Genomic DNA, 22,806 nt, shown 5'->3' with positions numbered 1-22,806 from the left:
AAAATGGCAGTGCAAATATCAAGAATGGTAGATAAAAATTGAAAAGTGAGGTAAATTGACTGACTTTTTTTAAGCAGCGAGAGAGACGGGTCTGTTAGTTTTCTAACAGAAGAGGGAATTCTCAGATAGACATAATAAATGTTCAATATTTGCAAACTTTAACTACCAAGTATCAACAATGCTCAAGATTATATATTAGGAGGACAAAACTAAATCTACCCTTAAAGATAAGAAATAATTTTGGCTAAAAACACTTGGAAAAGTAATGACATTGACATTTGGATGATGTGAAGACCTAAAAAGAGTATGAGATGTTGGGACACACTAGCTAGTTGTTTCTCTTTTTACTTGCATTTGAGATATGGGACATGGAGTGAACGTCATTGTCGTCCTCATTGTTGGAATTCAATCATGGAACTACTTTGGTCAACGCTCACCTTTAAGGACAAACTAATGAAACTATATATAATATATATAGTATGTTATTCTGCACGGCTTAGTAATTTATTAATTTTAACTTTTTGCCTAAGTGTGAAACATGTTACCTAACGTGTTCCAATAAAGCAGTAAGTACAACAAGTAAAAACACAATATTTTTATGTGGAAAACACCCGGCTCAAAAGGTGTAAAAAATCACGACCTGTACCCCTACAGGATATAACTCCAACTTCACTAAATCAATGAGCCTCCACAGAAATAGATTACAAACTTTGCAAGCTACGGAACTAACTCTAATTCCTTAACTTCAAGTTACGAATTTATATTACAACTCTTGTAATCCTAGGAACTAACTCTAATTCCTAACCTTCAACACAAACCTCCCAAGGTATGTGTTCCCAACTCTTCGAGTTATCGCAACCTGAAGACAACACTCCTAATTTAGTTTATAACTCACTGAACTAAGATTACATCAAGACTCATTCACAAAGAAAAACTCCTAACACAAGAACTCTGTAAAAGGATCAGGTTCTTCGATGTGTTCCTTCAGTTCGCTGGTAGCACTTGCGAAGTCAATTTCTCAATTGATCTGTAAGTGCACAAATATTTTGGACGACTTCACTTCTATTTAAGCACAATTCTTCATAGCGTTATTGTTCACTTCAAACTCCTCGTTGACTTGAACTCTCTTGACTAAGAGTTCTACTTCAAGTAAGACTTTTTCTTCAATTCAAACTCATTACTTCTTTAGACTTCTTCTTCAAATTACATTCATTGATTCTTTTGTATTGTAGTCGAACTCCAACACTTCAATTCAGTAGTAACTGTTGTGTCGTAATTTTACTAACCTTTAGAAAAATCACTTTTTGAAATATTCTAAGTATAAATCAATTGGAAAAGAATACTTAGAAAAGAGTCGTCACTTAATTTTTTAAAGAAATAAAGAAAACTTATAATTTTCAAAGATTTAAACAGAAAAAATCATTTGAAAATATCAAAGGGGGTTCGGGATTCAATTTACACTTCGAGAAGGGTTTAAGCATTCGAAGTGCCCGCTAACATGCGGTTGACCTGCGACTTGACTAAAATATATATTTGACTATTTTTAGAAAAAATAAAATAATTTAACATAAAAAAATAAAAACCTATAATATATTTGATTAAAATAATTAAATAAATAACACATTTTATTTCATCTTTATTTTTTAGAGGAAGGGATCCAAAATGATACATTCGACTTGAAATACAAGTGATTGGAATATTAATAAAACTAGATTAATTAGAATTTATTTAATTCATTTTTTAGAAATAATAATTCGAACCAACTCGGTAGACAAACCAAGACATTATTTTAATCTAATTAAAGATGAGTGAAAGTTTTGACTAAAAATATTTGAATAAGCATAAGAGTTGATAAAAAACGAATTTTTTTTTTAAAGAAACTAACATATAGAACATGGTTTATCTTTTGGGGAATTTAATTAAATTAAGTGGCAATTTAAAAGAAAACAAATAAATAAATAATCACACAATTAAATAAGTTAGAAATTGAATTTGGGCCTCCTTTTTTGGGCCAATTTCGCTGAAATTTTTTGCCTTCAAACCAATCCCGTTTTTGTATACAGCTGGTGTATATCAGTGTATATCAGCGTATGCATAGGCTCTTTTCATGTATCTCTTGCTTTCGAACACCTATATTTCATCTTAGCCCTGTATTCCTGCATTTTTTGACCTGTATATAGATGTATACTGAAATACAGCATATACTGAATGTATACAGGCTACATATCAGCCGGCTTTTCATCATTCTGAGGTCTGTTTCAGCTTCTGAAATTCGAACAGCGAGGAGGGTCGACTCGAAGAAATGCAGGGGACAAAGGGGAGTCCAATGGACTCGATCCAAGGGAGTCCATGCAAAAAAAAGAACAGAAAATAAAAGAAGAAGAATATTAGCATATATAAAGGACTATGTGGATGATTAACTATGTGTAAATGAGATAGTAAGATTAATCATAGAAAAACAAATTAATCACATGTGAAAGAAACAATGTCTTGATGAGATGAAATTAGCTAAGCAAGGATAAAGACTAGTACATAAGTTGGACGTATTTGTGACAGAGAATCATACTAATGCTATGGTTATGGTAGAACAATGATGCCAAATCAACTGAAAATACATTCAAAATTCCCACTTTAATTCATCACCTTTTTAAACAAAAAACAATAATAAAACCACTCGATCAAGCAACATATATACAAACGAACTTTAACACTTGCATAGAGGTATGTGTAAAGGAATGGATGGGGACTTAAGCACCAAAACATACTACTGAAAAAGTAACAAAAACAAATATCTCTAATGTGGTTTAGGGGAGTGAAACAGTGAGGAAATAATATTTTTGCCTTAGTTGGGAATATGACTCCAACTTAACATTTTGGAAAGCAAATTTGAGATAACAATGCTCACATTAGAAATCTTCTTTTCCAAACATAAAAATAATTAAGTTAATGGGATCGGATTAGACACAAAAATTAAAAAATAAAATAAAATAAATAAATCTTTGCACATGAAGGTATGTAAATAGATTCTATGAAATGGGTGACTAAAAACCAAGACAAGAACTCAAACTTCAGCATAATAACAGACACAACAAATAAGCTCAAAACAATAGCAACTTCTATACAAGAAAACCACAAATAACATACAAATACCAATCCTTTAAATGCCAAAATAGAGACAAAGCTAATCCCATGAAGATTCACATACTAAAAAAAGGGAATCAAACTTTATAAAAAAAAATAGAATTTTTCAACAGGAAGTAAAACAGAGTAATCCGCTAATAATATCAAATTGATCAGTACATTGAAAATATACGATGAGTTAAATAAAACAATGATAATTTACCTTTTCCGAAGCAGCATTTCTGGACAACGAGAAGAGTGATTCCACCACTGTGAGCTTAACCCAGACAAGCAGAAAATCGATACACAAGAAAATTAGTTCTTTATTTTTCGTCCTTTCAACGTATGAAACCTCTATATTTTTTTTTAGATGGTGAAAATTCTTTTTTTTTTTTCTTTCTCCTCCTTTCTCCAGTGAAATAAAGATGTTTAAATAGATGGGAAAAAATTGGGATTCAATTCTTGGGGGGGTGGAAATCGGAAAGGGTAAGGGTAGAATAGGAATTCCAATCAACTCCGCCAAATTCAATTTTTTCTTCCCAAGGATGGGAAGAACTGTTCTTTGTACAAAATTTCAAACGAAATCCCCCTAAAATCCGGATGAAAAGATCAAGGGGCGACAATTGCAGAGGAAGCTGTGGGAGTTGACGTTTCTGGATTTTTGCAGTGCACTCACGTGTTGGTGAAGAAGAGAGAGGACGCAGGGTCATTTGTTTGGGCTGCTGGAGATGTCTCTGGAAATCTGGGTTCTTTTTGTGAAGGAGAAATGGATTTGGGCCGGGTTGAGGGGATTATTGGGTTGGGTCGGCTGGAATGGAAAAGAATTGGAAAAGAAGTGGGCTGGGGGTAATTGTTTTGGGCTGCTGGAGGGAGTATAATGGGCTGGGAATTTATTTGTGATTGGGAATTGGGCCTGCTGGAGTGAAACAAAAAGGCCCAAAATTAAACTTAAAAGATGGGATGAATTGTTATTAAATAATGGATTTCAATTATAGCCTAATAGAATTTAATTGGTGAATTCAACTAAAATTTAAACAAGATGAGTTAGTATAAATTAATTAATGAGCTTCTTAATCCTAACGAAATAAGAAATAATTAAATTAATTATAAACTAGCTAATTCAATTACAAAACCAATTAACTCGATATTATAACTATAGCTAATTCAAATATTTATAAAATAACGTGATTGCAAAAATATACATATTTATTATTTAAAATCATTAAACTTATTTAAAATGACAAAATTACTTTTAAAAATAACTTGGAAGTATTTTGAATTTCATAAAACTCATTAATTCAAAATTATAACTATTCCTAAATTTAAAATATAAAACCCCTTTTTTTTTTCTTCTTTTTTTTTAAGACTATTTTCGAATAATAATAAAATATACTAATTGTATACATAATTATGTAAAACATATATATCATCTAAAAATTATGAGAAGTGACAAAACTATTTAAAAATCTCGCAAACTATATTATTCTTATTATTATTTATTATTATTATTATTATTATTATTTATTTATTTTATTTTATTTTTGGAAATTCTATAAAACTAATTATTTTAAATCGTTTGAAATTGGAGAAGCTCGAAATGATTAATTTATATTGTGGAGGGTCAAAATTGGGTGTTAACAGTAACTTGAAGAGTTCTACTTTAAGTGAGACTCCTTCTTCAATTAAAACTCTTCGCCTCTTTAGATTCCTTCTTCAAATTGAACTCATCGATTCTTTCTCTTCAATTCCTCAGATGTTTACTTCCGTGGGTTTTCTCTCGAAATTAGCATTATCCATTCCTTTACTTCTGCACTCTTATCTTTATTCATTTTAAAAGCTTTCTCGAATTCAACTGCTCGTGATAGTGCACATTTGGATCATGTTGACTGACGTGTTTCATCTTTCCTTGTCAATCATCAAAACTGCATAAATCCCAACACAATACTATACTACTCCATTTCTTTTCTTTTTCTTTATGTCTTTAGTATTTGAAATTTACTAGTGCAACTATAATTCAGATTCATCTGACATATATCGACTCATTATAAGGAAAATGCCTCTTTATCAAATTTATAAACTTTTAATTAAAAATGAATGGATCATATTCATCGTTGATAGTTGAAATAAATATACTTTAAATATTACTCGTGAGATTGTCCTTGTGGCAAGTAAGGTAATTTGTCAGCTTCCCTTGCACTTAACAGTTTAGGTGCTTGATTATCAACCACAACCACAACTGATTAACATATCACCGTGACCAAACTCCAACCATAATCTAGTCTTAATTAGATCATATAAGGTATGTCATTACACATATGTTATGATTTTACTCGTGGCGATGACATCAAATAGCCGGTGACCAGCAAGGTTTCATCGTACCAGGCTTGTCTACGAGTTATCTCTGTTGTGTGGTTTGCGAGCTATTGCATTATGCATAGGAGCAATGGTTTTACATGTGCGTACCCAAAGAATAGCGATTGTAAATTTCTCTCGTCGTAAAAAAAAATACTACCTATATCATTAAATAACTGTCTAAAGTATTACTAGTCAATATTTAGATTTTCAAAATATAATTAATAAAGTTAATCTAGTAAAAAAGGGACTATTAATAAAAAAATTCTTTAAAAAAGCGTCAATTTTTCAACCTGGCCAAGTAAAATGAAACATGGAATACGTACCTAGCAAAGTCTCATATAAGAGAACTTGTGCTGAACATATAAGGTAAAGAATCCTTATGGGAAAGTGCGTTTCATTCTATTTATCATCCCACTAAATGATTAAAGAAAAGTTGCAAAGATTTCACTTTAATTTGTACAAATGATTAAAGAGATACCCAACAGATTCACACACGATATCTATGAGTGAGTTTTAGCCACAGATGAATTATATTCCGTTTTCAAATATCAAATACCGCTCTCCAATCCTTAAACTTTTTGACTTAATAACATTTATTATTAGTAAATTCATACTATATATGCTTTAATCAGCAAGATGTACATGCATACTTATGGGGAAAAAATAAAAATAAAAGCTGTAGTGCATGCTATCCAGAAAAAGAATTAAAGTTAATGAAAAAGAGATTCTTAATAAGAAAAAAGAAAAATAAAGTCGATGAAACTGATAAAAAAGTATGAAAAAAGGAGAAAGAAAATCTCCCAGGACCACTTTATCATATCATAATTAAACAGCACATGATGTTTTAAATATGGAGCTAGCAGCAATATATGTGTGTTTAATATAACTGTTCCATCTCTTAAGAGCCTCATTAGATTGTCTCACCTCTCTCCTTTTTTTTGTCCTATATATCAATAATATAAAAACTCCTCTCTCAATTAAGAAGTGTTTTCTTCAATAATAAAAGAAAAGACCAAAGAAATATTCATATTGAAAAGCTAGGCCTTAACCACAAATAATAATGAGATAAAGCACTTCGATGTACCTAAGGGGCTCTAGCACGACAAACAAGGGATAAAATATCATAATAATTAATTTTAGGATGAATTAATCTTATCATGAAACTATTTATCTTGAGATAATAATGTTAGTTTTATCTGTATTGAGAGTGAATAACAATTATAAAATAATTAATTTTAAAATAAATTGTTTCTTAACCAAGAGAACCGAGAAGTGAGATGATAATTGATAGGTGAGGACTGAGGATCCTGTTAAATTAATATATGACTTTATGTCCAATTTTATATTTGTATTCTTATTTACAATATAATATGTAGGAGAAAAAATTGTCAAAGTACGTACCCGGCCGGCAATAACAGTTTCATCATTCGTGACAAACAAATTATAATTAGTACAACAACTAGCTAAGCACGTACGTATTAGTGATGAAAAAAAGTCTTATCAGTTTAATCCATAGCTAATTGCCACCCCAGGAAATAATTAAAAATGAGATGATGATAATTATAATATTAATGATGACATCATCAAAGATAATTAAGTCAAAAATAAAATTGTTTCAACATAATACATAAATATGTCATTTAACTTGCCTTCATTTCATACTCATGCTCTCAAACTTTGAGTGTATACAAATAAAAATAGACACATATGTCCTACATGACATTCTACATGACAATTTATGTCCTACGTACGTGTATTATAGCTAAGAGGGAAATGAGATTTCAATGCTAGAAAAAAGAACTCCAAATAATTATGGCAAAGCAGCAATTCTGATTTGTTATTGGTAAATGAAATTTAAACACATATGAGTAAATTTGAAGGAGCTTGTAAATTCCAAGAAATTTCAAACATAAAGAAAGGCAATTTTGTATATTGAAAACAACAAGTAGTAGAAAGAGTTGTGAAAACATGGAAGGTGTGGATTCCTTTGCTGCTTAATGCCAAAACAGAAGAATTGTCCCTTTATTCCACATCTTTGATATTACCCATATACTAACAGACAAAATTTAAAACCTTTTAAAGACAAAATCGTAGGTTAGTTTTGTCTCAATCTTATCTCACTCTCCTTGTTTTTTCCCTAATATATATATATATATATATATATATATATATATATATATATATTCAATAATCTAAACAAACAACCAAGTTGGTTGAGCAAGAAAATTTTTAATTAAAGATCTCATTTTTGAAATTCCTCATATATTTTTTAGTTGAGTTCATTGTACAGACTTTTTTAGGTATGATTTACCTCATATGATTTATGATTTATTATGTTAAGAGTAATGTTTATTATACCGTATTATTTGTGCGTGAATTATTATAGTGGAATGAGATTTATATGTGGGATTTTTTTCATTAGTAAAAGATAAAATTAAGTTATATTATACATGTACGAGCCATGACTTACTAAATTATGGTTAATTAATCCATATTTATCCATTAGAAAAGACTATTATCATTCGCTACTAAGTACTAACTAACTAAATAAGTTAGTTTTTTGTTTTAAAATATTCAAGTTTCTATGATTGAAACCCATCTTAATATCGACACGTGGAGGTCAACAGAATGGCTAGGACTTCCAATATAAGCAATCTATTTTTTCAGCGGAGCTTTAATTATTAATTATCTGTCATTGTTAATACTTAATAGCTTTCGTCATTTTTAAACAAACCATACGGCTAGTTTTACGTTCAAGGTTAGTTAGTTAAACAAATTTTGTCAGTGAATAGTATTTTTATATAGTATATTAACCTCCTCGTTCAAATAAACTTCAATCTAACGTATAATAAATTTAAATTTGTATTATTGAAAGCGTAACATATATTATATATAAATACACGATACTAATGTAATTAATTATCACTGATAGCACAAAATAGGAATATATATATATATCAAAGGGTCGTTTGGTCCACAAAATTATTTTAAAATTATAGTATGAATTATAACTTTGAGACCAGTTTATCTTGTATTATAGATAAATATAAAATAATACAAATCAATATAATCAAATATAATATAAAAGAGAAATTTTAAGTATATACTCACCTCCTCTAATCTCATCTTCCTAATATAGAAAAGAAAACAGACCACAAAGGAAATATGAAGCTTCTAGATTTTGGATGGATTTGTAAACTTAACAAAAAAATAAGTTATACGTATTTTTGTTAAAAATAAAGAAGAGAATAGTCAAATTACTAAAGATATTAAAGTCTTCTGCACCACAGATATAAATAAAATTTATTAGTATCAAATTTCATTTACTTTTAATACTCGTAAATTGATTAGAGGATTTATGGCCTTGGTGTTTTCTATTCTTATTTTTGTTAAAATATAGTAGTATATTTTTCAGACAAAAAAGCGAACATCTCGTCGTTTCCTTTTTATCGCCTTCTGCCCTCTGCAGATCCATCTTCTTCATCGCTCTTCAACACAAATTCAAACTTCAAAATAAACAAATTTCCGCTAATTTATACTAATTTCGTTATCGTGCAGTTTTCTCAACTTTGAGAGCTAACTGAGCTATTTTTTTTTTTGCCTTAATTTGTTCTTCAAGTACATTGCGTTGTTTCTGAAACCCCAATGGGTGCTTGCACTTCTAGACCCTCAAATTATTCCAGCGACAGCATTACTGTCGCCGGAAACGGAGCTACACTTCCGGTGAAAGCTACTCCGAACAATAATGAGGACGTTAACAGCCATCAGCAAGAAAGGACGAAAAAGGACGAAGCTGATGTAGGTAAAAAGTCACCTTTTTTCCCTTTCTACAGTCCTAGTCCGGCGCATTATTTGTTCTCCAAGAAATCTCCGTTGAGATCTCCGGCGAATGCCAGCTCTAATTCTACTCCTCGAAGGTTTTTTAAACGGCCATTTCCTCCGCCGTCTCCGGCGAAACACATCCGTGCTGTGTTGGCTCGGCGACACGGCTCTGTGAAACCGAATGAGTCTGCGATTCCCGAAGTAAATGAAACGGAGGTTGGCGGCGGCGGCGCGGGGCTTGATAAGAGTTTTGGATTTTCGAAGAATTTTGGGAACAAGTATGAACTGGGAGAGGAAGTTGGAAGAGGGCATTTTGGATATACTTGTAAAGCTAAGTTCAAGAAAGGTGAGGTTAAAGGACAAGAAGTTGCTGTAAAAGTCATCCCCAAATCAAAGGTTTGGCATTTTATGATACTCTCAATTTTCTTTCAAGTTTGATTAACTGATATGATCTATCATCTCTGTGGTCAAAGTTATTTGGATTATTCTCTTTTTTACTACTTGAGTATTAGTGGTCAGATCTACTCTACAGATTGTAGTCTTTGACTTTGTTATCTTTCTATTTTCAAATGTCCTTTTTGTACCACTTATTGTTTTTGTTTTCCAAATGGATCCATCATCTACTGTTTCCTTAGGTGGTATAGTAGATGATTTAAGTTCAAAGCTTAATTTTTCTTGGTAATTAAGTTTAAAGGCTGTGAAGTGATGGAATGAGGAAGCTTTTTACAGCTTCTGTTGCAGTGGCATACTTTATGGTGTTTGTGATTACATTTGTATGCTGGTGACTGTTTCAAAAGAAGCTATTCAATCTTTGCAGTGCACTATAGTCTGAGTTTTTCTTGAACTGTTTTTAGAGTCTGAAAATTATCTGTTCAATTGTCCATAAGATGCACTGAGATGAGATAAACTATGAGTAAATAGAGTATCGACATTATAATTGGATGCGATGAAAAGAGGAAGAACATCTTAAGGGTGTAAGGAAAGTCAAGGAAGAGGGGTGATGTTATCGTCCCTTTTTTTTCCCATTGATCATTGATGTCCAAAAACTTACAGTTGAGTTTGGAATGCCAAACTTTCGACATGACAATTGAGGTGAGACAACTAGTATTTGTCCTACCCAAAGAATTCTCTAACTTTACAAAAGTTGGTTCAAGCAGGTCTATATTTGATATTGGATGGCTTGGTTTGTTTGTTCCTAAAGGCCGGTTAGTTCCATCTGGTGTTCATGCTCCTTATTTGGTTTAGAAGTAAAAAAATAAAAGGAACATATTCTAGAGTAAAGTAGCTCTTATTTCTTAAAAAGTAAATGGGGAGATGGAGTTAAATGTGTTTTCTTTGCCTTCTAGTTGTACAAGTAACAAGAAGGAGAAGGATTTACTTCAATAAGTTAAGACTCCCTCCCACAACCCCCTCCCCTTCCTCTCCAATATCATACATGTTGTAGAGTTTAAGGGCTCTTAAAGTCTGCGTACATCCTACCCTCCTCAGACCCCACTTTTGGGATTACACTGGGTATGTTGTTGTTGTTGTCATTGTTACAACAGCAAAATCTTCTTGAATAATGTTATCAGTTCTCAGTCTGTCTTAATCAAGGCTGCTGACAGTTTGTGGATAGTTGGGAAGTCTGTCTTACTTAATAGGTGTTCTAATGAGAGCTTGCGATGTATTTGGCATGTGCTTCTCTCCTCTCCCCTCCTCCAAATTTCGGTGGAATTTATAACTGTTCAGTGAGCTGCTTTCTGGTGTTTCTAGCTTGATATTTCTATTTTGCTTGAATATTCCCTAATGTAAGTTGATGCATGCCTATTGTTGTTCAGAATGTGCATCAGTGTGTTTTTAAATTATCTTCTGGTGTTTTATCTGAAATATATGATCATATTCTTTTCCTTTTCCAGATGACTACTGCAATAGCCATTGAGGATGTGAGAAGAGAGGTGAAGATATTAAGAGCTTTGACAGGACATAGCAATTTAGTAAAATTTTATGATTCATATGAAGACCACACCAATGTCTACATAGTCATGGAGTAAGCTTCATCACTCAACTCCCATCACATTTACATTTGCAATGGGGTTCAGTCTCAAACTAAGGTTGAGAGAAAACTTTATTGGTTATCAACCAGAGTTTCAAGTAGCATGACAGTTTGTTTATTTTCTCAGCAAACATTTTTGTTCAATTATCATATTTTGCTCTTATCAGGAGCTTGATCTGCTAATTCCTTATCACACTGCTCTTTTGAAATACTGCTGATTAATCTCGTTAAATTTCAGGCTGTGTGAAGGAGGTGAGCTTTTGGATAGAATACTCTCTAGGTAGTTTTTGATCTTTCCCATGTTTCAATATTTTTGAATTCGAACCTTGTGTTTTAATTGATAGAGAAGGTGCTAAGTAGTAGTGTTCTTGTCCTGCAGAGGTGGAAAGTACTCAGAGGATGATGCAAAGACTGTAATGATACAAATACTGAAAGTTGTAGCATTTTGCCACCTTCAAGGTGTGGTACACCGGGATCTTAAGCCAGAGGTGGGAGGACTAAAGTTCTCACTCTATGATTGCTTTAGACTGAACAACATTTCAGCATATCTAGATATTTTACCCTGTGTAGAAGAGAGGAATTTTGTTCTGCACAAAAAAACGCCTTTTTCTTTACTGGGTCTTGGATTATGTTAATATTCCAAATGCAGTGTTTTTTCTTTCAGTTTCAAGTTGCGTAGATATATTATTCATCAGGCAGACTTAATGTTTGTCTCATCTAGTATTACAGTTTAGGAACTTCTTTATTTAGCTAGCAAGTGATAGAGAAGCTCAAATGTTCAGCCGTGCCATTTTGCTGTGGCTGAATCTATCACTTGTTAGAGAAGCTATGTCATCTGTTTCAGTAAGCCTTCCTCTCTATCAGACTCTCCGTTGTCTAATTCCAGCTTTCTGATTGACCAGAATTTCTTATTCACGTCTAAGGAGGAAAATGCACAACTTAAAGCAATAGACTTTGGACTGTCTGATTTTGTGAAGCCAGGTTAGTCCATTACTGTATCTCTGTAACCACTCCCCACCCCACCCCACCCAAAAAAAAAAGGAAAGTAGAAAAAAAAACTACCTTTCATAAAATTTGAGAAGCTCACCAACTTGTTTATGCACCTTGCTCAATTTCTTTGCAGATGAAAGACTTAATGATATAGTTGGTAGTGCATATTATGTCGCGCCCGAGGTTCTACATAGATCTTATAGTACAGAGGCTGATGTTTGGAGTATAGGTGTCATAGCATATATCCTATTGTGTGGAAGCCGTCCTTTTTGGGCTCGAACAGAATCTGGGATATTTAGGTCTGTCCTCAAAGCTGATCCAAGTTTTGAAGAACAGCCTTGGCCTACATTATCTTCTGAGGCGAAAGACTTTGTGAAACGTCTATTGAATAAGGATCCCCGGAAAAGAATGACTGCAGCTCAGGCTTTGGGTGAGTTTCTTGAGTTATATTGGAAAAGACGATCTTTTTGTTCTTTAAATTTCTCCAAACTGCTGAACAACTTACTGTCTCAGGTCATCCATGGATAAAGAATAGTCACAACATAGAAGTGGCTTTGGATATTCTGATATTCAAACTGATGAAGGCTTACATGCGGTCCTCTGCTCTTAGGAAAGCTGCACTACGGGTGTGTATGATGCTACTGTGAAAAGTTTTTCTGTTCCCATTTTATCTTCCGAGTCCAATGCTACATGTCGAGTAATAAAAGCTCTGTTTAGTACCTCATAGTGTTTGCTGAAATTTCATACTGATCTTTTGCATTGGGCTTCATGGCCTTGTCACTTCTACAATTTTTGCAGGCTTTGTCAAAGACATTGACAGTAGATGAGCTATTCTATTTGAAGGAGCAGTTTGCACTGCTACAACCAAGCAAAAATGGCACCATAAGTTTCGACAATGTTAAAACGGTCCGTCTTTTGGAAAAAAGAACGATTTATTAGTCTCTTGTAGTATCTTTCATGTTTTTGCTGATCTTCATGATTTTACCAGGCCCTGATGAAACATGCAACAGATGCAATGAAGGAAGCTCGCATCCATGATTTTCTTGCATCGGTAGATTTTGAGATCCTATTGACTTCAGATATTTGACTGGTGTTGTCATTGTTAAGGGTTTAATAAATACTCATTGTCCTTGTCATGCAGCTTAATGCGCTGCAGTACAGGAGGATGGATTTTGAAGAGTTTTGTGCAGCGGCATTAAGTGTTCATCAACTTGAGGCTTTTGATCGGTGGGAACAACATGCACGTTGTGCCTATGAAATCTTTGAGAAGGAAGGCAATAGGGCCATTATGATAGAAGAATTAGCTTCGGTAATCATGGTTAATTTTTTATTCTGAATATTGATTGCCACGTCTCAGTCTCTTATATAACGGTCTCGTTTTTTTCCTTTTCGGGAGAGGAGAGTGTGCAAGTGATTGGGGAAGCAATCTAACTGAATATAATTTCAAATTGTTGGTCCAGGAACTTGGTCTTAGCCCTTCGGTTCCTGTCCATGCTGTTCTACATGACTGGCTCAGGCACACTGACGGAAAGCTCAGTTTTCTTGGTTTTGCAAAGTTGTTGCATGGAGTGTCTAGCCGTTCAGTTACAAAAGTTCAATGATTCAAGCCCCACTGAATCAGAAAATGGTTCTCTTGGTGTATCCACATTCTCGTTATGAATGCATTGTTTGGCAGTCAAATGACCTTGGAGTGAAGAATGACGAAGATCAACTTATGTCCCTCATTCTGGAGCTTCATAGATCTCATTATTTTTTCTGGGACTAGTATGAGATTCCATGGAACAACTTTCCAGGAGAGGATGAGAGGTTTGACCGCCGTGTGTTATCAGAGCAGTGACATCCTGCATATAGAGTTCTTACTGTAAAGCTGTAGTTAGTTATGTTTGATTGCAGGTGAGAGTACTTCTCAGCTGGTTTTTGGTCACACACTAGGTGTTTTAACCTGTTGGACATGCGCTGATGTCTACAATTGCATTGTGTAATGTTGTCTACATGTCTTTCTAGTTTAGTAGTTCCACCTCTTCCTTTTTCTTGCTTCTCAACTAGATTGGAATATATGTGACTCGAAATGATCAATCATCGCGATAGTCATCAACTTTTTAGCTAAAAGCCTCGCTAAGGATTAAGTTAGTGAAGTCTAGGTGATATTTTTCCATCCGCCTTAGTCTTAATCAATAGTTACCTTGTACGTGCATGCAATCTAACCCGCTTACCACCTTTGTTAAAGGTTAGGTAGGGATGATGAAGTAGTCATTGAAAGCATGTACCAAATTGTTCAGTTGGTTGTCCTTAATCTATTTGTCTTTCCTCCAGCCTTATTTTAAGTAGGGAGGATATTGAAATATTGAACGACGAACACACGCTAAATTAACTTGATAACCGTCATCACTAAATGATGATTTATTAAAACCAAATTAACTTGATTTTGAAAGATGAATCAAATTTCAATTTTTTGTACATTAAATTGTTAAAGATTACCGTTTATTTGACTTGATTTGTAACCATTTTACATCATTTCACGAGAAATTAGTGACGGGAAGTTAAATAGATTCAACCCATCTCGGGCAATTTGAATTATAAAAAAAAAGTGCGTTAAGTAATGGGGACCTTAAAATTAGGGCATTTTGAATGAAAATGGGTAGTCTCTTGTTGAGATGATGGAAAGGAGTAGAGCAAAACGCAGTGTCATTGAGATTTCCTCTTCTTCCGAACAAGAAAATGGCGACGAAGAAGAAGAAGGAGAAAGTTCAGAAGAATCAGTACAATTATTAGAATCGGATGACGATTTTGATGCCGCTAGTAAAGATGATTTTGACTCCTCCGCCTCAAGGTATTAATTTCCAATATTACGCCTCAATTCTAAACTAATTTTGTTAGGGTATATGAATGATTTATGTTCATATCTTTGTAAATTTTAATGATGATCATATTTGGTCAGCGAGAGCAACGGTGATTCCGAAGATGAGGAGGAAGAGGAGTCTTCCGGGTCTCAAGAACATGATGATGAGGATATCCAAGAGGAAGGTGAGGAATTGAGTAGCGATAGAGTGCTTCGGCTTCTCCAAGGTATGAAGATTTTCTGCTCTTAGGTTTCTGGTAATCTACTGATAAACGAAAGAAAACTAAGTTTGCACTAAATCCCTATATTTTTTGGGGAAAATTGGTTATTCTTTAACTAAATTCCTATGTTTTTTGTCAGTGGCTTTCTTCTCAATTGGGTTAAATGTTGGGGGAAAACGTCATGTGTTGTTTTTTTTTAATTCTATATCCCATCAAGAACAACTCATGACGTTTTCCAGGTGTTATTGGAGCCAAGTGAACATGAAGAATTTTTTTATATGGAAGTCCAGTTGATACTAGTTTTCCACATGAGCTTTTGTGGCCACAGAAAGGAAGGGTGCAAAGCAATAAAATTTACTCATTATTCAATGGACAATTTGGGGTATTATCAATTATAATGTAAACTGTGGATCCTGACATTTATACACAATGCACTTCTATATTTTTCAAAGGGGTTCATAACTTGATCTCTTTTCAAGGTGGAGGAGTAGGCAAATGCATAAAGATTTTCCAACTATTTGCAAGTTTTTGTCTTATTTCAACTCTAATTATTTCAAACAGAATAAATTGGCTAGTTGCGGTATCTCTAATATATGTATATATCATCTTTTTTGTGTTATATAGGTGGTGGAGAATTGAGGAAGCTAAGGGCAGGATTGGGGAAGCTCACGTTGATGGACTATAAAGCATATTTGCGATCAAATGGGTTGAGGTTATCAGGTACAAAAGAAGAAAGTATACAGAGGATCATAGAGCACTGGAGGTACGTCTGAGTGTAAGATGTAAACCTGATGTATTTAAATGCAGCACTAGAATTTTTGTGTATGTCCAATAGAGTGTTTCTCTCATGGCATTCCATCAACCATTTCTATAATATCTTTCTTTTTTGTATATTGTTGTTTTTTTGTTTCCTGTTATGTTTTGTTTTGTGGTGCAAGGATGGATCTCATTAATAGCTAGAGCTTCAAGCATTCAGATTGCTGAGTATGAGCAGCCAGCTTGAGATTGCATAAGAATATTTAAGAAAAAGGGATAAAACTTTGCAAATTACTGGTGCATATAGTTAAGCAAATTAAAAACCCTGGTTTGCATCATTAGTGAGACCTAGAAGTGCTCCATGATTTTGTTCCTACTTCATCATTCTAAATTTGCAACTGACAGCAAAAGTTCCGTTCTATGTGCTACAATTGATTTCTGAATCATTCTGAAGATTCAACCAACTAAAAGTTGTGTTTTGGATTAACTGTAAATATGATCTTGTCACTCCATATTTTGAACTGTATTGTTCCTTTTCCCAGTAGTCTTTTATTCTTTTCCTCCTATGCTAATGGGAAGTCTTATTGCTTCATTTGTACACAGGATTAAAGATGGAAATGGTCAAAGACAATATCCCAGATCATCTTTTACCATAAACTGCACCGGTAGTTAATATTTGGCATCATGACACCTCAGAATCTCTCTGTTTCACCTATGCTTCTTGTACTTCCCCTTTTGTTTTTGATCTTTGAGTATTTAGCCTGGTGATTCTTTGTGCAGGTGACGTATGTAAAGGAGACGTTGTATTATTCAAACAGAAAGTGTACAACAAGTATTCACCTGATCGATTCTCCTGTTTGTTTCACATTTTGTCAGTGTAGAGTGGTCTTTGCCTTTTGGATTAATCATGTCGTGTTTTGAAGTTTTGACAAGATGGCAAGGGGTGGAGAACAATTAGGGAAGAGAACCATTGCTGGTAGGATTGTCAAGGAGAGCTATGGCTCTGCCAAACAGCAGCATACCTTTACGGTAAGGCTCAAGAGGAAGTTTTGAGCGCACTGAGACATCTGATTATAAGTGTAATAAACTTGTTCTGGGTGAGACTGAGAGATTGTGGATATAAGCTTTCTTGAAAACCTAGCAGTCTAGCACTATCATTCTTCTAATAACCCTTTTGTGCAATTTCATATGCAAAGTTTTGCTAAATACATCTCCATCTACTTTTTGTGATTAACAAGGTTGAGGTGTTATGGAGCGTAGGGGTTAAACAATTACCTCCACTTTTTCCATTGCTTGTGAAGGGACGAAACCTTTATAAATTGAACACTTTCAGACAGGTGAACCTGCAGCCATTCTGGAGTACCTGTAGTTCTTGTCAAATATTCTCTCACTTTAACTGTAATTGCTGCTGGATAATCAGAAATGGAAGGATGAAGAGGAAAGACTAGAAGTGCTCGCAGAGAAGCACAAACGTGGAGATGCAGCAAGATTTATTAGAGCAACAAGAAAATCAAAATCAACAAAGCCGACAAAAGCATCCTCTAAAAATAAAGGTGCCTTTTACGGAAATTAAAATGATGCATCACCAGCTTTTCACTCAATACACACTAGAACTTTATGTTTACTCTAATGTAGTTTTTGTTACATGTAGGTAACAAGCGCCAGAAACTTGATCATCATAGGAGGCCAAGCGAAATGATGCGGACAAGCAATGTAAAGAAACATTATTATTCTATTGATGAACGTGGGAAAGCAATGGCAGGAAGTAAAAGAACGAAAAACCACCAGCGAAAGCCTCATCCACCAGGAAGATTAAATTTGGCAGAGTCCAGAAACAGTAGACCCCCTATGAGGAATCCAAACTTTGTGCCTGCCATTAGGGAGACCTCATTGCAGTTCAATTATCCTCCAGCAAATAATTTCCGCCATTTTGAATCAGATTCTTACAGCCAAAGAGTACCATATTCTTATTCATCTTACTGGGGTTCAGCGCCCAGATCACATTTAAGCTCTTACTCCTCTTATACTTTGCCTGCTCCAGAATATCAGCAATATGGTCATGGAAGTAATCCAAATTCTTCATACACTAGGTATGTATCTCAGTCTAGCAATTATCCGCATTACCCTGGCATGGTGGGTACTCATGGATCATCTAGCTCATTCCCATTTGTAAACTATGAACGTAGATGGAACCTTTAGCTTTTTGTCTCTCTCTTGCTCTGGCTTGTGCTCTGCACACAGCAGCAGCAAGGGGTTTACATAAACAAAATAGTGCAAGGGGTCTTAAACTGGCATTTGGAACATTGCCTTTTTAGTAAATGTCGAATTTCAAATATATGTACAGCAATCTGCAGAAGTGTTGTCTTCAATTGGTATATTAAAGCTCTCGTCTCTTTTTTAGTTTTAGTTCTTCCTTTTGAAGTGGCAACTTCAAAATTTACCGTTGAATCTTGTTCATCTATTCCTATTTTTTCTTTTAGTTGAGCTTCTCTATTTGCTTGCTTTGAGGTGAAAATCTACTAGAGAAATTTTCTTCCTATTATTATTGGTTTACGGGTTGACTGATAATCTTTATACTTAGGGGTCGTTTGGTTGGGAACAAGTTATTTCATCATGTATTTGGGATAACTTATCCTTGCATTAAGGTATAAATAATATAGAAAGACCGAACCAAATGACTCCTTATTTGATTTTCTTCTTGTTATTATTATTATAATCAAATTCCTTTTTTATGTATGAGTTTTTACTTACACAACTAAGAGGGTGTTTGGATTGGATTAAAAGTTGGTCAAACCTACTTTTAAGTCAGTTTTTGACTTTTGAAAGTGTTTGACAAATATAAAAAATAATTTAAAATAAGTAAAAAATGATTTAAAATAAGTTGAGAAGAGTTTGGTAAGGTCAAGAATGACTTAAAATAAGTCAAAAATCAAAAGTAGGTCTCCCCCTACTTTTTAGTTTTTGATTTAAAAGTCATTTCAATTTGATTTTTTTTTTTTGACTTAAAAACTATTTTTTTAAACTAATTCAAACGGGCCCTTAATACTACTCCTTCCATCTCTCAATTCATGTGATCAACTTTTTTTTAGTCGGTCTTTCTATATTTAATCTATATTTAAAAATAAATTAAATATAGACTTCTCATTTATCATTGTTGTTGAGATGATTTATAGCCACACATCTGGTTTTAAATAACAAGTTTAAAATGTCTTTCTTGAGCTATATGCCCAGTCAAACAACATCACAAAAATTTATACACAAGTAGTACACAAATAAACTATAACCGTCTTAGAAATTAGGTATATCTGTTAGGATGATGATGTGCAACGTTTTTGCTCTGAAACAGCACCGTGGACTCTTGAAACACCTCACCAACGGTAGCATCAGTATGCTATGGTTTGGCATAAATTTTGAAAATTTAATTTTAAATATATGATTGATCATAAAATTTGATTTCAAGTCCTCAGAAATTAACCCAGATCAATTTGTTTGAACTTTCACCCATAAAACTTCAAATAAAATACAAATTCAAATAATTTTAAAAATTTAAATTTCTAAGTTTCAAACTCAAAAGTTAACCAAGAGAGCTGAGAAAATGAAAGGTTAGTAATGGGTTTGGTGTTGGCATCGTTGCCTTTTGAGATTTAGACTGGCAATGATAAGACTAATCATTTTGGTTTGTGTCAGCTATAAACACTTATGGGCCACAAATGGATGACGACTTATATTTTTCTTTGGTCCACATATGTATCGGAGGTTACATGTACTTCATAAAGAAGTCAGTTACTTGTGTTCTCAATTAGAACACGAATGCCACTTCTAACCATTCACAGACCTGTCCCTACCTAATTTATAATTCTCCGTTTTAATTTATTGTGACAAAGTTTAAAACTCATACGAAGATCTTATTCACCTGTTCACATTGCTTCAAATTCAATTGTTACAATCCCAAACCAAATCAAATGTACATAAAATCCCAATCAATCATCATACAATACCACACTAAATTGAAAATGTCTAACTTATTATAGCAGTACATATTCTTGTTTCTACATATCTCTTTGGTTGAAAGGATGAAGATCAATCTCTTGGGTCCAAGCAGATCTATCTTGAATGTGCAAGTACCAGTAGGTCTGGGCCAGCGCGTCCGGGTTCATCAATCCATCCCTTCCTACGCTTTGCTGTGAATTGGATAACATTGCCCCCCTGCATACACAACTCATGACAGTTGGCTAATCTGCAACAAGTAGCACCTTCACATATCCTAACGTTATTGTTAATTCATGCTTTCCGGATATAAGGTTCATTCCGGAAGCGGATTTAGTTGAAATCATGTTTTTGGCTCAAATAGTACGGTGTTTTGGTTTGCTAAATCCTTTTGGATCCCTTATCTACAGGGCAGGCAACTAACTGGCACTGGTATGCAAATTTTCCAGTAGTCCTATCTGAACTGTGCCTTTAATATCCATGCCCCACTAGGGCATATATATAAAGTAGAATTGCTTTTTGGGGCATCAAGAGCCTTAACAGGTAAGAGCAGAGCATTCTACTCGTTATAATTGCTTAAAGAATTTAACTAGATCTTTCTGGTCCACAATCTTTATTAAGGCTGACTTTTTCTTTGCACCACTTGATGGATTCATTTATGAGTATATTCTATTGCTACAAGATAATTACATTGGTTCACTACTCTCATGGAATAAGCAGTCCAACAAAAAAAATCATTTGGAAACTGAGTTGTCATTGTTACAAACAAGAAAGATTCCTGCATCTTCTTTCTTGGATAAAAAAAGAATATATATGAAGATATAAATTAAAAGTTTTGAGTAAGCAGAAAAGTTTTTCCAAAACTAGTAAGAAGGGAATATATAATGAGTGGACAAGTGGAGAGTAGTACCGAGGTGCGCCGACGATGCCGTGGATGATGACATGTGCCACGTGTATTCCAAGTGGCTGGAACTCTCTTGCTAGGCATTCGGATAACCCTCTCATTGCAAACTTTCCACAGCCTTTCGATTTCAAAAGCAAAGTTGGGGCGTAAATTAGTTACTCACTAATATCATTATCATTCGAAAACTGAAATTTCCAAAAGAAGAAGGAATTAGTAATAATATACATAATTCGGAGTAGCCGGCAATGCCATTAAGAGAAGCTGAGCAACCACTAAACAGAATCGTCCCTCTTCCTCTTTCCACCATTCCTGGTACTACCTGAAAAAAATTTATTCCCATACAACAAACTTTCAATTCACACACTCGTAGTATTAGTATAAAGATTTTTTACACCATGAAGCATTTTTTTCGTTTCAATTTCCTGCTCTGGTTTTAAATTGATATAGAGTTTTAGAAAGTAAAGTAATATACGTTGTTTAAACTGCCTGTTGGATAAAAATTAGAACTAATTAAAGAGTTGCAAAAATAAATGTACTAATTTTTTAGACGAACTTTAAAAAAGTTGTGACCTGTTGAGCGCAGTGGAAGGCGCCGACGGAGGAGATGGCGATAGATTTTTCAAATTGTTCGACTTTAATGTCGGTAAAATTAGTGGGATTCCAAGATACTGGCTGATATGCATTGTAAACCAAGACTTCCACAAAACCCAGTGATAGAACTCCCTCAAATGCCTCTCTTACGCTTCGTAAATCGGAGCAATCGATTCGGATAGCAAATACCTGCGCCTTCTCTTCTCTCGCTATCTCATCAGCAAATCTAGATAATCTATCTGTAAATAACACACACAAAATAAAAATAAAAATATATATATATATGTATAAATTTCCAGTTGCATGTCCATCTTTATAGTGTGACAATAGAACCTTCAATTACGACATCAAATCCAGTGAATTTCCACCGGTGAAATCTGGAAAGAGTAGAATGTAACATTACCTCAACCTTTACAGAGATCTATATTCAAAAAATCTTCAGTTCAAGTATTACACATGTAATACCATAGCAATAAGAAAATTGAAAAAATATACAAATGAAATAACCAAAGCACAAAAAGCAACATGTAGTAACAGAGAACTAACTACAAGAAACAATACCTATTATTCTCCTGCTATGGAAAGTAATAGTGCGCTAAACTACCACTCAGTTTATATGGAAAGTCATGGAACTGCGAAATTCACAAAAATTAAATCCTGAATAGCAAAATAGAAGAAGAGAAAGAAGTTAAATTACCCAAGTCACGGGCTAGAATAGCAACTGTATAACCTTCATGGGCGAACTTGCGAGCGATGGAGCGTCCAAGATTAGGCCCAACGCCCACAATGGCGGCTATGCCTCTGGATGAGGCGGAACTCGCCATGGTCCGCATCTTCTAATTAATGAAATGCAGGTGCGATTCAGCTCAAAAAGTTTCTTTGTGTTGAAGGAATTTAAACCACCGTATGTATGTGTATACGTATATATATATTGTGGGGGAATTTTGTGTCGCTTTCTGAATTTTGCTGCTTCCTATGGAAGAGGCAATAAACTGTATAGTATAATTGGATGATCCTTCTTTTCTAAATTAGGTATATAGAAAGTATGGACTAGGACGCTCCACACTTATTTCCTAATGATTGCGCTGCTGTCAACTATAGTCCCTCTCGTCCAACATACTTGTCCCAGTTTTTATTTATAGAGTCTTTTAAGAAATTATGTGTTTTGATTATTATATTTTAATTTATT

At 34.0% G+C, this 22,806-nt stretch overlaps 3 protein-coding genes across 3 annotated transcripts; 2 read left to right on the top strand and 1 right to left on the bottom strand.

Moving 5' to 3' along the window:
- Positions 1–8,889: 8,889 nt before the first annotated feature.
- LOC125810773 (CDPK-related kinase 5-like) lies at positions 8,890–14,338 on the top strand. The gene is made up of 11 exons (XM_049490262.1): positions 8,890–9,693; positions 11,193–11,323; positions 11,568–11,609; positions 11,709–11,817; positions 12,232–12,310; positions 12,453–12,749; positions 12,833–12,945; positions 13,118–13,225; positions 13,308–13,370; positions 13,461–13,628; positions 13,780–14,338. The coding sequence occupies exons 1-11, from the start codon at positions 9,121–9,123 to the stop codon at positions 13,918–13,920; spliced, it is 1,824 nt and encodes a 607-aa protein (XP_049346219.1). The 5' UTR covers positions 8,890–9,120; the 3' UTR covers positions 13,921–14,338.
- A 586-nt stretch (positions 14,339–14,924) lies between these two features.
- LOC125810784 (zinc finger CCCH domain-containing protein 62) lies at positions 14,925–18,507 on the top strand. Its single transcript, XM_049490273.1, has 9 exons — positions 14,925–15,149; positions 15,258–15,385; positions 16,004–16,142; positions 16,739–16,800; positions 16,916–16,967; positions 17,059–17,164; positions 17,374–17,472; positions 17,556–17,688; positions 17,787–18,507. The coding sequence occupies exons 1-9, from the start codon at positions 14,974–14,976 to the stop codon at positions 18,332–18,334; spliced, it is 1,443 nt and encodes a 480-aa protein (XP_049346230.1). The 5' UTR covers positions 14,925–14,973; the 3' UTR covers positions 18,335–18,507.
- A 1,598-nt stretch (positions 18,508–20,105) lies between these two features.
- Positions 20,106–22,507, bottom strand: LOC125810806 (uncharacterized). Its single transcript, XM_049490295.1, has 5 exons — positions 22,315–22,507; positions 21,597–21,856; positions 21,252–21,345; positions 21,033–21,144; positions 20,106–20,341 (listed from the first exon to the last, which is right to left on the bottom strand). Exons 1-5 carry the CDS (start codon positions 22,448–22,450, stop codon positions 20,185–20,187), a joined length of 759 nt encoding a protein of 252 aa, XP_049346252.1. The 5' UTR covers positions 22,451–22,507; the 3' UTR covers positions 20,106–20,184.
- Positions 22,508–22,806: the final 299 nt, after the last annotated feature.

This window comes from Solanum verrucosum, unplaced genomic scaffold (assembly GCF_900185275.1).
Source record: "Solanum verrucosum unplaced genomic scaffold, falcon-dt-bn FXZP01000032.1, whole genome shotgun sequence".
NCBI classification, from domain to species: Eukaryota; Viridiplantae; Streptophyta; class Magnoliopsida; order Solanales; family Solanaceae; genus Solanum; species Solanum verrucosum.
This window is presented reverse-complemented; position numbering and strand designations above follow the sequence as displayed.

What these genes read in the sequence shown, in the direction of transcription:
- LOC125810773 (XM_049490262.1), top strand. Translation starts at nt 9,121, where the DNA reads ATGGGTGCTTGCACTTCTAGACCCTCAAATTATTCCAGCGACAGCATT. An exon ending in GACTGCAGCTCAGGCTTTGG is followed by an intron (nt 12,750 to 12,832) that starts GTGAGTTTCTTG and finishes TTACTGTCTCAG; the next exon opens with GTCATCCATGGATAAAGAAT. An exon ending in TGATAGAAGAATTAGCTTCG is followed by an intron (nt 13,629 to 13,779) that starts GTAATCATGGTT and finishes TTGTTGGTCCAG; the next exon opens with GAACTTGGTCTTAGCCCTTC.
- LOC125810784 (XM_049490273.1), top strand. Translation starts at nt 14,974, where the DNA reads ATGATGGAAAGGAGTAGAGCAAAACGCAGTGTCATTGAGATTTCCTCT. An exon ending in AGGATCATAGAGCACTGGAG is followed by an intron (nt 16,143 to 16,738) that starts GTACGTCTGAGT and finishes ATTTGTACACAG; the next exon opens with GATTAAAGATGGAAATGGTC. An exon ending in AGCATCCTCTAAAAATAAAG is followed by an intron (nt 17,689 to 17,786) that starts GTGCCTTTTACG and finishes TGTTACATGTAG; the next exon opens with GTAACAAGCGCCAGAAACTT.
- LOC125810806 (XM_049490295.1), bottom strand. Translation starts at nt 22,450, where the DNA reads ATGCGGACCATGGCGAGTTCCGCCTCATCCAGAGGCATAGCCGCCATT. An exon ending in CCTTCCACTGCGCTCAACAG is followed by an intron (nt 21,346 to 21,596) that starts GTCACAACTTTT and finishes AATTTTTTTCAG; the next exon opens with GTAGTACCAGGAATGGTGGA. An exon ending in GGCATCGTCGGCGCACCTCG is followed by an intron (nt 20,342 to 21,032) that starts GTACTACTCTCC and finishes TTGTGTATGCAG; the next exon opens with GGGGGCAATGTTATCCAATT.